We start from the raw sequence: 14,128 nt of genomic DNA on the forward strand, positions 1-14,128 counted from the left end.
GCAGTCTCTTTCTGGGTGACCGGACCTTGAAGAAGGCTTGTCAAATGATAGTGGTAAGTCTTGACTTCTTTACAGGAATATTTCGAGCTTATTTGTCAGAAAGTTGAAAATAATTATATTTTCACTTAAAATTCCCTCTTTTTTTACTCCAAAATAACAAGGATAATATCTCTCATCAATTCTATTATAAATTTTGCGACGTTGAAAACAAGTGACGTTTAAAAAAAAAAACTATGAGGCATGATATACATGTGCATCTTATTTTTCTTTTAATCAGCTTCAAGATTTTACTTTGAATACTCAAAGTTTTATCCCCACGAATTTTTTTTTCAAAGCTGACTGTATTAGCATATGAATTTCAACAAATGGTAAGAAAATTCAATTTTTCTGTAATTCAACGGCATTACTTACATTGTAAACAACCCAACCGATTTACTCACAAAAAGGGGGTACGGCATTTTCAGATAGCATGTCACTTTTATATGGTCTTGCAAATCGATGGGTCCTCTTATGTGGAAATTTTTCCTGAATTATCTATTTAAAAAAAATTAACAGTGGAGGTACTTTGCAATTCCATTCCAAGACCCTGGAGCGTTTTAGCTGCAGGTCTGTAGCTCCAGTCCTGATATCCCATTAATTATTTGTTTATAGCCTCGGTAGTGGGAAGATTTTAAAATAAGATGTTACTTAATCCATCTTTAGTAGCTGACGGATGTTGTACTAATTCAACACGGAGCCTCCGGCTTGTATTTTGTAAATAGCTTGTACAATGTTTATATATATAAGAACAAGTTCACATATCTATGTAAGTCAATATAAAATCCTCAGAGTGCCAACAGCTTAAGGAGAAAATGATCGGGTAAACTGGTTCAGTTACACCATCGTAGATTTATTTAACAGGTAGGTCCTTGCAAATGGTCGAGTTACATGTACTTTCGGCATTGGTTAGGTACTGAACAATGAATAACTTGTTTACTTTCTCGATCAAAAAGGAAATGTCTTTAACATAGAAATAAATAAACAGTTGAACATAGAAATGAATGAACAGTTCAACTTCATTTTTTTTTCTTTGGGGTCACGTTATAACATAGCCCCACTCCATACATAGCAAAATCAGCATTTGTTTAGTGAACATTTTTTTGTAAATTAACTCCAAAAATAAATAATGTTCTCCGTAAGTGATGTTGAGGTAATTGGTGTTAAAAATTCAAGGAACTCGATATTTATGATAAATTGAAATTTCGAATGCACAATAAAATTACAGGTGTACCCAAGAGCTCCTTACCCGGAAGTTCGATTGCATAACTAAATATAGAAAAGAAAAAATGTGTATTTGAATTCTCAAAAGTCTGAGAACGCCCATTCCTTGGCATAAATTTCAAGTTTTCTATTTTAGATCGTGTACGATATCGATACTTCTCGAAGCAAATAAGTTCGGTCGGTAAAAATTTTATATGCTTATGTAATCGACGGAATAAGAAAAAGGTACGTTTGACATTTAATCAATATTCTATCACACCGTACATGTAAAATAAACACTGCAGGACAATGTATGTTCAGTTTCTTTCTTATACAAGGCACAGTGATTCTTTTATTTGGATATGGGCTTTTGGACCACGCTAACAAGAAGCCAGTTGCTTCATGATGCATGGCGTCTGGACACATATGAGGGTATACATTTACACTTGTCATGCGCGGATCTAGAAAAGGGGAAGAGATTGAGGGCGGATCCGACAGATCCAGACCCCATTCCCTGAATAAGTCGAATTTCTTCAATTCAGAAAAAAAACCCAAAAACAAACAAAGAAACAAAACAAAAAACAAACCCCAGACAAACAAACAAAACAAAACACACGAAAATTATTCCTCGGAACCTTCCCATCCAGTTCTGGATCCGTGCATGCTTGATACGTTGATACCTTTTAGATTAATAACTCGATAAACTTGTATGAAGGTAGTTTCAGGAAAAAATCATATAGTTTTTAATTAAGCACTAAACAAATCTTAATCAACGTAAAAATGCAAGTATTTTAATTCATCAAAATCAATTTTACTATTTTCAGTTGATCCACTGTATATCTTAATCAATATTTTTGTGCAACTTTATCATGCTTTACGAGAAATTCAGTAATTTATAAATTATTCATTTTTTTTTATTCTACAGGACTGATTGCTGCCATGGTAACAGCGGCCATTTTGTCCATTTTATTTGAGTACATCGACATAATCAAACTAAAAGTTGTCAACAGATTTTGGCCACGTGAAGAGGTTTTAAAGTAAGACCTACGAGATATATTTAACTAGTATTTAGTTTATCAATGAAACATAATATATTGTTATACTTTCATGTTAAATACTGAAATCTGATTGGTTAAGACGCAGTTAATAATATTTACTATTACCCTCAGCGTTAGCAACGCACTTGGCAACGGGTAACATTAAAAAATGTTACATGCGCGAAAATTATGCGCGTACGGTTCGCTGTAGAATTCACGTTATTCCTATATAAAAGCAGTAAAATTTTCTTAAAAATCTTAAAAAAGACATTCAGTATAACAAAATAAATAGTGCCTGTTTGGGAGGATAACAGTTGAAATTGACACCCCTCGAAAACCATTGTCAACCTCCGCTTCGCGTCGATTGACAATGGTTTTCTCGGGGTGTCAATTTCAACTGTTACCCTCCCAAACAGGCACTATTTATATACTGTGTACCATGTGAACGTCAACATAGTCAATGATTACTATAGTCTGTCTCTAGGTATTGCTGCCGTCACATTCTGATGAATTTTCAATCAAATTTTAGAAAAAACCTTTTCAATGAAATTCAATTTGAATCGATTAACAGGAAAGTTCAGATTTCTTTATTCGAAACGCATCTGTTTATACTCGAAGAATTTCACAGGAACCAAAAACAAACATATACAGCGAATCAAAATAGGAAACGTTTACATCTTTCCTCCATTCGGAAATCCTCGGGACACCTTGCACAATTTTTAAAGTTATCATCCCGGGTACTTAATATTGTTTGCAATGTATATCCCCCGTCGACTTTATATTTTCGGTTGTGTATTGAAACCTGAAGCGGTCGGGGAGGGGGGGGGGGGGTTGTTTCAGAACAAAAGGTATTTAGGCACAAAAGTATTTATAAGTATCGAGATATTGAGCAAAAATGGTGGAAACAGAAAATAAAACTTATGGCGAGGACTGCTCGCCCCGCCGTCACCAAAATTTTTTAAATCACTCAACTTAGTCCTTAACTCAAATCGTAAAGGGAAAAGTGCATAACCTTGAGGTACAAACTCAGACTTGAAGTTAAGAATTGACTCGAGGAAAGTTGTGGGTGGCAGGACCAGGCGAATATTACATAGTTACATGTAAATAGTGCCTGTTTGGGAGGGTAACTGTTGAAATAGACACCCCGAGACAATGATTTTCGGGGGATGTCAATTTCAACAGTTACCCTCCCAAACAGGCAATATTTTTTTATTGTACTGAATGTCTTAATTTTAAAGAAAATTTTACTGCTTTTATATAGAAATGAAGTGAATTCTACGGCGAACCGTACTCGCATAATTTACGCGCATGTAACAATTCGTTGTGTTACCATTTGCCGAGTGTGTTGCTAACGCTGAGGGTAATAGAACGGATTACCAACTGCGTCTAAACCAATCAGATTTCAGTATTTAATATGAAAGTATAATAATCCTAATTGTTACTGCATTGAATTTTCGATAGCTTTTTAACATAGTTTGTGCAATTGGCGTTCCGTTTGAATATCGCTGTAAATTCTTTGTCTAAACTAATGTATTTATATCTTCGTACAGATCCAAGGAACACAATTCTTCTTCCATTGCCGTGAGATTGACGACAACAGTATTTTACACGTGTAGAGTTCTGATAGTTTACATCTTAATGCTGTGTGTTATGACAATGAATGTTTGGATATTAGTGACAGTACTTCTTGGGACTTCAGCAGGACATTTTCTCAAAAGGATCATAAAAAGAAAGGAGTTTTCCAGATCAGACATGGAAGTCGGTAACAACTTTCCTGGCTACAAACCGGAGAGAGAAACGATTACAATAGTTAAACATTGTGAGCCTTTCATTAATAACAAAAATGGTACTGAGAATGAATCGCATTTTGAGCTGAAGATATTGCTGAATAAAAATGGCAAGGATGACACTTGATTGGCGTCCAAGAATCTGAAAGGAGAAAATCAAATTCGAGGTCTAGAATGGGCATTCTTAATTCCGGCTTTCATTTTGGCAATTGAAATAAGAATTTCGAAATGAAATATGACCCAGGTTGTAATGCAGTCGATTAAGAGCTGTGACAAAAGTACGCAGAATTATATCATACCACATACATTTACAGTGCTGCATGGATATTGAAGAATCATTTCGGGTACTTTGCATACCTGTATATGTTCCAATGTGTTAGAGAAACTTTTGTATCAACGAACTTCTGAGGACATCAATACTAATACTGTCGAATCATTAGAATTCGTGGGTGCAAATTTTTCTTGGATTGTTTTAATTTTATAGGTTTTTGGGGACGTAATTTCGTGTATTCTCTTATACATTATATCTTCAAAAGGAAATATGACTTAATAACCCTTACTTATTAATTCATGGAGGATGTTAATTCGTGGATGAGAGGTACACACGAATTCCACGGAAATTGATCCACCACAAAATTTAATCATTCCACAATATTTGTTATTTTGTGTTATCTGTCCACTTTATATATCCATTCATGTAAACACCCGTGACATTTTTGAACTCAATTTATCCGAGGTTTATAGTTTTCACTTTACGGGGGGATTCTTTTCATCTCTTAAAGTAACCGCTGGCTCGTATTCAACATGTTCACTGAATCAAAACATTTTGATATAAATACTCGACCAACCACAGTTTCAATTTACATGTTTGAATAAAGTAACCAATTCATCCAGTGTTTATTATGGAGCCAGGGGGGCATAACTTTCAAACGTCGAGGTAAAGTTTATTTATAAAATGTTAATAATCCAGGTTATCGGGTCAATGTTTTCGATGAATTTGCATTAAGAAAAAGATTTTCAATGTAGAGTAAATGTTTCTTCAAGACAGGTATATCATACTTCTGAGAAAATTAAAACGAAATAAACTTTCTGAGAATGTTGAAACTCTTTATTATGTATTTATTGGGGGACAGTGAGCGCATTAAAAAACCTGTAAACCAATCGTTATCTTGCATATTTTTAAAGATTATTCTTTACCCGCAATAAAATGCCATGATCAATTATCTTGTTGGATGACACCATTTCTTAAAAACTTTCAAAGAATTACTTCTTTTTTTATAAATATCATCCATGCTTTTCAAAATATTGTGAGCATATTGAAAATCAAAAATTGATATTACCGGTATATGAGTAGTGCAGGTGGGGTTTAAACAATAATATAATCAGGAAACGAATATAAATTGGTCGATTTTGAAGTTGAAAAAAAGGAATGGTATAAATCTCAATATTTTGAATATTTATAACATAAGTTTCGAAGGAAATACCTAATTATGATAGTAACGGTTTGTTTACTTTATCGAACTAAAACTATCCTAGCATTTTTAACGTTAATAATAAGATAAAAGAGATAAAATAAAAACACATGCTTAAAATATTCTTCAATTTCTTGGTTTTTGTTGTACGCAGTATCGAGATGCCTATATTTTCACATAAAAAATTCAGAAATATTTTTCGGTTTTTTTCCCTGTATATTTTTACTTGTCAAACAAACCTTTGCACACACATTTTATCCCATTTTTACAATTGCTTAATATCATAATCGGAACCTAAACACCATTCTCAGATACATGTATGCTTACTAAACATGGGCAGCTCTCGGAATATTTTCGGTTGAATGATTTCAAGATTCAATACTGATTTATCTAAAAACGTAAAAGTAAAACTAGAGATTTATATGATTGTAAAAATTTCCAATGTCATCTTGTACGCATATATGTTGCCATACATCCTACGGATATTGCTATCCTGTATAGAATTTTTACATTGTTATGATTAAAGAGACTTGGACACGATTTGAGATCAAAAAATGTATTTTTATTTTTTATGTATATAATGGTATACTGGTGTTTTAAATGTTTGACAAAAATATTGAATGTTAAAGTCAAGTTACAAGCGAGATACAGAGGTAAAAATTGATTGTTATGTAAACAAAGCACAAATCATATAGTTGTTTACAAAAAATGTAATGTAGAGAATTACCATTTCTTAGACAAAATGACATGTAAAAAACATTTTAAACTAATTCAATATCTTCATAAATACTATTATCAAGAAAAGAAGATACATTTGATTGAAACTTACAGCAATACAACACGTGTAAAAAATGTCAATATTCTACCTTTTTACAAAACAAAGAATTATGAACTCTGTATCTTGCTTATAACTTGATATTTGACTTTCAAATTTTGACATAGCATTATTTATAAACTTCTATATTTATCAGTATAAAAATTGAAAATGGAAAAATAAAATTTGAAAATTTGAGGCCAAATCGGGTCCAAGTCCTTTAAAAGCATATATACATTTATTTATCCTCAGAAATCTAACGAGGGAAACTTGAACGTTTTATCCAAACCCACCCCACACGTCCAACTTTGGTACAGTTTATAAAATTTTTCAAACTAATCGTAAATGACATTTCCTTTATTTCAAGCTAATTTCAAAGTCGTAACACAATCATACCCGCCTCGACGTCAGGGCAAATCGTTAAAAGCGAAATAACTGCAGTACCCTCTAATGTAAAGTTTGTTTCGTAAAAATCATATAGTAAACTAACATTTTCCCATTAAAATATGGTTTATTCGACCGGAAAAATTACTGAAGTGCATACAAATTGTTTAACATTGATCGTTTATTTTGCTGGAAAAGACTTTTTTTAATAGAAAAGACAATGCTACTTCTAATAGGGTTTTATTTTGTTATGGTAAGATTTTTTTGTGTTGGAAATGAATCGGTATCGAGGAAATTAGAGTATTTTTGGAATGAACCAGTGAGGTTGGCTATAAATGTCAGTAATGAAAATAAGAAATAAGACGTACATGTAGGCGTCGGACCCCCCTCCCACCCCCACTGTTTTTGCAATGTTAGACATAAACCATAATGATAGCCTGTTTTTTTTTTAAATTTGCTTGTCAAGTTTTTCTGATAAGTTTAGCCCACCCCACCCCACACACACACTTTCGATTTGCTTCCAACGCCACTGTAAGAAGACGGTCATTATAAAGGCAACCATTGAAAGCCCTACCTAATTGGGGCTGGGTTGTGGGGTTGGTGGGTGGGTGACAAAAAGTTTCAACATTTCAAATTTTAGATTTTTCAATTACAAATATAAGTATGATGTTTATATTATTCCTACATGATCAGTATTTTACAAGATAGTAAACAAAATAATGACGATATTTTATATATATAGTATGAAGTACTAACAAAAACAGTGTTGTTTTGTTATGGATGTCCATTTCCGGATGATATGAAGTGATGTATTATTCTCCAATTAACAGGCTGTGTGCAACTAAGTCTTCATCGTGGAGGAAGTCATAATGAATTTAACGCTCTGTCTGTGAAAACTGTGTTCTTAACAGTTCTAGAAGTTTTGTTCACAGGTAAGTGTAGGGGGTTACCGTTATCTATTCATTTTTTTTTTTTGAAAGTTGATTAACTTCATGTATAAACTTCGGCTGATTAAGAATCATGTCAATCAGGTGATTTCTAAGAAAGTAAATGCAAATTTATTCAGTTTTTGGTAAAAATAAAATACGTTAGAGATTTTCTTCATCATTTTTAAGACTCCATATGAGATAAAAAAAAACACGATGGAACAAAAACTGCATTAGAAGTAACAATTGGCATCAATATACATGTACCTGGTTACTTGTGTGTCAGACAGTTCACACGACTGAATGGTACAATATATTAGCAATCACTCATGTAGTGTGTCATCTTTCAAGGGTCTTGTCTTTTATATACTAGTAAATTACCCATCCCCAATATTTAATATTTATTAATATGTTTAATATTTAATAAATAGGATGTATAGTTATTGGACAACGTTGACAAGGACCCATCTGATACATGATGCCTGGCACCTGGGGACACCGTCAGGTAAGTAAGCTGTGAATCATGGATTTTCAGGAAAGACATTCAAACTTTTAAAGTAAATGGTACGAATAATGTATCAAAGTTTAATTTTAATTTGGGGGGGGGGGGGGTAAGAATGATTAGTTTCTTGTCAATTCCTAATTGTGTAATTAAAATGAATTCATTCATTCAAAACTTGCTTCTCGTGACAAAAAAAATACATAGGGAATTTCGCCACATATGATTCTCTTATAATTGTCTTTTTTTTTTTTAAAATTATATGAGAATCATAAAATTATGACAAATGTGTATCATATGTAAATCGAATCATGTGAGTATCATATGTGGCAGATTATATATATGAGAATCAAATATGGCGAAATTGCCTATATACAGGACTAAATTAAAGAGGAGACTTGTTCGATTTTTTTAAATGCGGAAATATCTACAATTACTATAACATGTTTCAGTAGGTATATCCTTTTTACTAACGATCAAAGCGTCTTTTCATTCTAACGGAAGAATATCATTCAAAACAGTTTTATTTAAGCCACTATATCTATACTACTATATTAAATTCTAAGTACAGTTATTGCCGAGACCAAAGAGATGCCGCGGACATTATTCTCCAATATACCACGAACGTCATCAGTAAATTATCAGATCAGAAATACCTATTTGTCTCGCACTGACCGTGGAAGTACAACTTCATTTTTAGACGGTGGCTATTTATAGCCACTGTCTATTGCTACGGTCCTGACCGGAAGGGTATTTCTCACAGGGACCCTAGCGGATAAGGAACGATAACTCTGTTAGGTATTTCCTGTGTTACAGATGCAGTGTAACAGGCAATGTTCACCTCTGATTCGATTTCAGATTTAAACCAATTTACAGCTCTCGCATATTTTAAGCATTTTAAAATAAATAAATATACATATTTGATGGTTTGTTGATAGAGACAGATCGTGTAAAATATTTTGTTTTTCATGAATATTCATGAAGCATCAACATGATCATAGAAATCCCTACGCTGTAACTGCAAAATAGTGCAATGTTTATACTACGTTTTATCTATCTAAATGCTGCTTCCATCATGTATATTGTAAGTTATTGGAATAATTTTGTGTTTATTAAAAGAAATCGATGGTTATTACTTTTAAAAAATAAATAAAATAAACAAACCAATTGTTGGGAATTTCGCGTACTATAGCTAATGATAGGCATCACAGGGTTTCCCGCGCAAAGGACACTACACTCATCGTTATTTACGCGTGAAGAAAATAGTGCAATATTTTCTTCTGGTTGATTGAGGGTATATTAAAAGTAATATCATTTTTCTTTGAAATCAAACCTTTTGTTAAGTAAAATAAAAGATTTTCTTCTGTTAAATTACATTAAAATAATCATATAGAAAAGAAAAGGCCACATCGGTGTCGCGTATTAATTTTCGACTGAGCGAGGAAGAAGGCAGAGAAGGACGACAGTTTACGCAGAGAGAACGAAGAAGCCCGAACAAAAGGAAAATCATCGGAAGAGTGACGTCGCAAGGTGAATATGAATATATTACTATACCACGAAGTTGTTTATAAATAGACATATTTGTTTACGTTGTTTATTTTTGAGATAAAAAGCAAAACACCAGAGAGCACTTCGATGGCGGCCATATTGATCAGTTTGCCTTTAATGCATTTTATCAGTATTTAAGAAATAAAGATTTTAAGCATTACTGTATCTTAGAACTGCTTATATATACGACGTGGGTGTAAAAGATTTAGGGAATTGTACGTAAATAGAATATTATTGTTTGTTTTATGTGACAAAATAGCGAAGCGAATGTAAACAGATAGTATACAAACATCGAAAGTCGGCCATATTGGAGTTGGATTGAAATATAACTTTGGCCTTTCATACTTCTTTGCTTTTGTACTCTAGATTTTGATTTTATGATTTTTACCTGCTTACATATGTAACAAATTGGTGTATTAATTTTTACGTTTTGTGAAAACGTTTAAATGTACTAGAATTCGCATTTGGAGTTGTTTACATGTTGTGGTAGTTGTGGACTTTGGATGTTTTGGTGAAAACTTAAAAATCTGTGGGGTTTTTTTAAATCTGTTTTCTGATAAATCAGGATTAATAAGATAAAAGCTTTATGAAAAACCTTTTGACATTTCAAAGTTTCACACTAATTCTTTAATTTTTCTGAGAATTTGTGAAAAAATTCAAGATAAGATTGACATATTTGAAATAAATATAATTAAAGTAGGAACTGCTGAATGTCAGAAGTTGAGAATACTAATGAATATTTTAATAGAAATTTACAAGGCATAAGTGGAACATACAAAGTTTAATCACCCAAATCTGAGAATATTTCAAATGAAAGCAATTTATTAATGCACATTTTAACGAACTACTTCAGTTTGACTTTGAGATATGCAACAGCTTGGGATATTTGTTGAGGTATAATTATCAGTTTTCTTATATTTGGAAATTCTGAGAAACTGTTTCAGCTTAATTTTGAGGTATGCATTTGTTGCCATCTGAATATCTGAGAATGTTTGAGAAATTTTAAATTGAATGAGAGCAATTTTATATAACAATTCTGAGAAACTATATAAGCTTGACTTGGAGATATGCACGAAATTTAGATATTTGTTTACATCAAATTATATGAGAACATTTGAGAAATTTTATATCAGATGAGAGCAATTTTTTATGAAAATTCTGGAAAACAATTTTAGCTTGACTGAGAGATATTCACCAAATTTACATTTTTGTTCACATCAAATCATATGAGAACATTTGAGAAATTTTGAATTGAATGAGAGCAATTTGATATAAAAACTCTGAGAAACTATATAAGCTTGACCAAATTTAGATATTTGTTAACATCAATTTATATGAGAACATTTGAGAAATTTTATATCAAATGAGAGCAATTTTATATGAGAATTCTGGAAAACAATTTTAGCTTGACTGAGAGATATGCACCAAATTTAGATTTTTTTTCACATCAAATCACATGAGAACATTTGAGAAATTCTATATCGAATGAGATCAATATATAACAGTTCTGAGAAACTATATGAGCTTGACTTGGAGATATGCACTAAATTAGTAAATTTAGATATTTGTTCACATTAAATTATATGAGAACATTTGAGAAATTTCAAAATGGATGAGTACAATTTCTTTATTTGAAAATTCTGAAAAACTATTTCTGCTTCACTTTGAGATTTGCAACAACTTCAGATTTTTGTTCAGTGTTTACATCAAATTTTTTTTAGCATATTTGAGAAATTTCGACTGAATTAGAGCGATTTCTATATGGAAATTTTGATAATATTGTGAAACAATGAAATTATTTGTAGTATGATCTTTAAAATTTCTACCTTGACCAATAATTTAATATATTTGATTGAACAAATAAGGACTAGGTGCTATAATTTACAGTGTATTAAAAATCAAAAAATACAAATTTAGATTAGAAATAATTATGCGTTTCACTCCTGCATATTACTAAAGTCCTTGAAGAAAGCAACAGTTAGGATAACATTTCAAGTTATTCTTTATAACTCATTGTCTCAAGTTATTGTAAAATACTATTTTGACTTGTTAGCTAAAGAAAAAAAGAAATAATATGGATAATCAAGAGAAAATGACTTGCCCAACAGTTGTTCAAGGAAATTATTCTCAAGGTTCAGACATTTTCCGTTTAAGCTCCAGAGGAAAACAGTGTATGAGTATGAGTTTCACATTTCTTGTATTTTGTCATGCACAAAACAGTTGTACAATTACAAAGAATGATTTGGATTCAGTTTTAGTGGCTGGTGATAATTTGTATCATGAAATTGTAAAAGAACATTCATTTTTACTTGCCAGTGAGTTGCCAAACTATGTCAAGTTTGAAAGGAACTATTTCTCTAGTGTTGTGCAAAATACATATTATGGAAATATGGCAGAAGAGAATATGTTTCATTCAGAGATGGGTCTTTCTTTAGAACACGCACTTAATCAATCTTTTGCTAGCAGCAATGCATGCATCTTGATTTTTCATTCATCCGCAATAGCTTTGATGTCTTGGAATGGCAGATTTTTTGTGTTTGACTCTCATTGTAGAGGTAGTAATGGCTTGTGTGATCCAAATGGAGTGTGTACTTTAACAAATTTGGATTGTTTTGATGATTTGTGCTATTTTCTAAGAATTCTTTGCAATTCTGTATCCATTATTCCCTTTGAGAATGTTCAATTTGAGTTGAATGCAATGCGCATAAGGTCCTTAAAACACAAACCAAAGACAAAATCTTGTGTTGAAATATACATTGAACATAATTCTAACACAAGAAAAAGAAGTGTGAATTTTGCAAACTCTGGGGTCGATAAAGTCATCAAGCCAAAAAAATGGAAACCAACTACTGTCAATGAAGCAATTCAGAAAGCAAGCTCTGAGAAAGTTGTTCAAGAGACAGAACCAGACAGTCCGATAACTAAGAATATTTCTTCACAAAATTCCAATAAAAGTATTGCTTCTACACTCAACTCAGATGAATTTGTTGCTATTGAGAACTTTAGGAAAAATGCAAGCATGGGTCCAACATACATATGTTCTTGTTGTACACAGACATGGTTTAGAGATGGTGTAAGAAAAGCAAATGTTTCGTCAATGTCAGAGTTTACCAAAAACTGTTTATTGGGCATAAAAAGTAATGAAGACATTGAATGGGTTTGTTGCACGTGTCAGAAATACTTGAATCTAAGGAAAATACCTCCGTTATCGGTTAAAAATGGTTGTAAATTTCCTGAAATTCCACCAGAATTGAAATTGACAGAAATGGAAGAACGTTTAATTAGCCCACGCATTCCATTTATGCAACTCATGGAAAAACCAAGAGGAGGACAGAAAAGTTTGCGTGGAAATGTTGTAAATGTTCCCTCTGATGTGAATAAAACTATCAAATCCCTACCTCGCACACTAGCAGAAACTGAAACAATTCAGGTGAAGTTGAAACGAAAATTGCAGTTCAAACATCATGTTTACCATGAATCAGTAAGACCTTTCAAATGCATTGTTGCTCTTCACTGGCTTTTAAGAAACAGTGCTGTATTTCAAAATGAGGGTATTTCAATAAGAGAGAACTGGAATATATTGGAGGAACAAAAAGATTGGTTTGGTTATAATGAAGAAACATTGTCAGACTCTCAATCCAACCAGAATGAAAATGAGGTTATTGATGGTGATGACTGGACAGAAGATGAAAACATTGAAAGTAGGCTCACAGGAAATACAGACACATTGTTACATCCTGTAGATGTCCGATCATCTCAAAAAACATTGTCATTTGCTCCCGGAGAAAACCAAACCCCTCTTGGTCTGTATCAAGATCCACATGCAGAATATCTTGCATTTCCTACTATTTATTGTGGGCAACCACGTCCTTCAAACAAAGACAGAATTGTACCAGTCACATACAGTTCTATTTGCAAATGGGAATTGAGATCTCATGATAGAAGAGCAGCTTGTTCAATGCAAAATTTGTTTTTCAAACTCAAAAAGGTGCAAATAAAGCAAATACAAGACAAAGTCACTCTAGCAATGAGGAAATGTAAAAATGAAGGAAAGAAAATAACAGCAGGACATGTTTTAAATCCAACAACTTTTGACAATATTGTAAGACTAAATGAGGGATATAGGGTTTTGAGAACTCTTAGAGGGTCACCAGCATACTGGGAAGGTGCTAAAAAAGATGTGTTTGCTATGATTAGGCAATTGGGCATTCCAACATGGTTTTGCTCTTTTTCTGCCGCTGAGACAAAGTGGAAAAATTTGCTTCAAATCCTGAGCAAAAGCTTGAACAACATTGATTTGTCTGAGAAAGATGTTGATGAATTGTCTTGGATTGACAGATGTGAACTCATTAAAAAGGACCCTGTAACATGCTCCAGGTATTTTGACCATCGGTTTAGAATGTTTATGTCTCAAATTTTAAG

At 32.5% G+C, this 14,128-nt stretch overlaps 2 protein-coding genes across 2 annotated transcripts in view; both read left to right on the forward strand.

Moving 5' to 3' along the window:
- Positions 1-14,128, forward strand: part of LOC128157913 (uncharacterized) — a 24,468-nt gene continuing 10,340 nt past the window's right edge. The window contains exons 1-3 of the mRNA XM_052820575.1: positions 1-53; positions 7,564-7,665; positions 8,091-8,164. Of these exons, the coding sequence (XP_052676535.1) occupies positions 8,092-8,164 (73 nt within the window). The 5' untranslated portion in view covers positions 1-53; positions 7,564-7,665; position 8,091. The remainder of the gene's footprint in view (positions 54-7,563; positions 7,666-8,090; positions 8,165-14,128) is intronic.
- LOC128157904 (uncharacterized) overlaps positions 9,580-14,128 on the forward strand; it is a 10,845-nt gene continuing 6,296 nt past the window's right edge. Inside the window, exon 1 of the mRNA XM_052820564.1 lies at positions 9,580-9,688. The gene's annotated coding sequence lies outside the window, so the exon portion shown is untranslated. The remainder of the gene's footprint in view (positions 9,689-14,128) is intronic.

The sequence above is a fragment of the Crassostrea angulata genome, chromosome 1 (assembly GCF_025612915.1).
Source record: "Crassostrea angulata isolate pt1a10 chromosome 1, ASM2561291v2, whole genome shotgun sequence".
NCBI classification, from domain to species: Eukaryota; Metazoa; Mollusca; class Bivalvia; order Ostreida; family Ostreidae; genus Magallana; species Magallana angulata.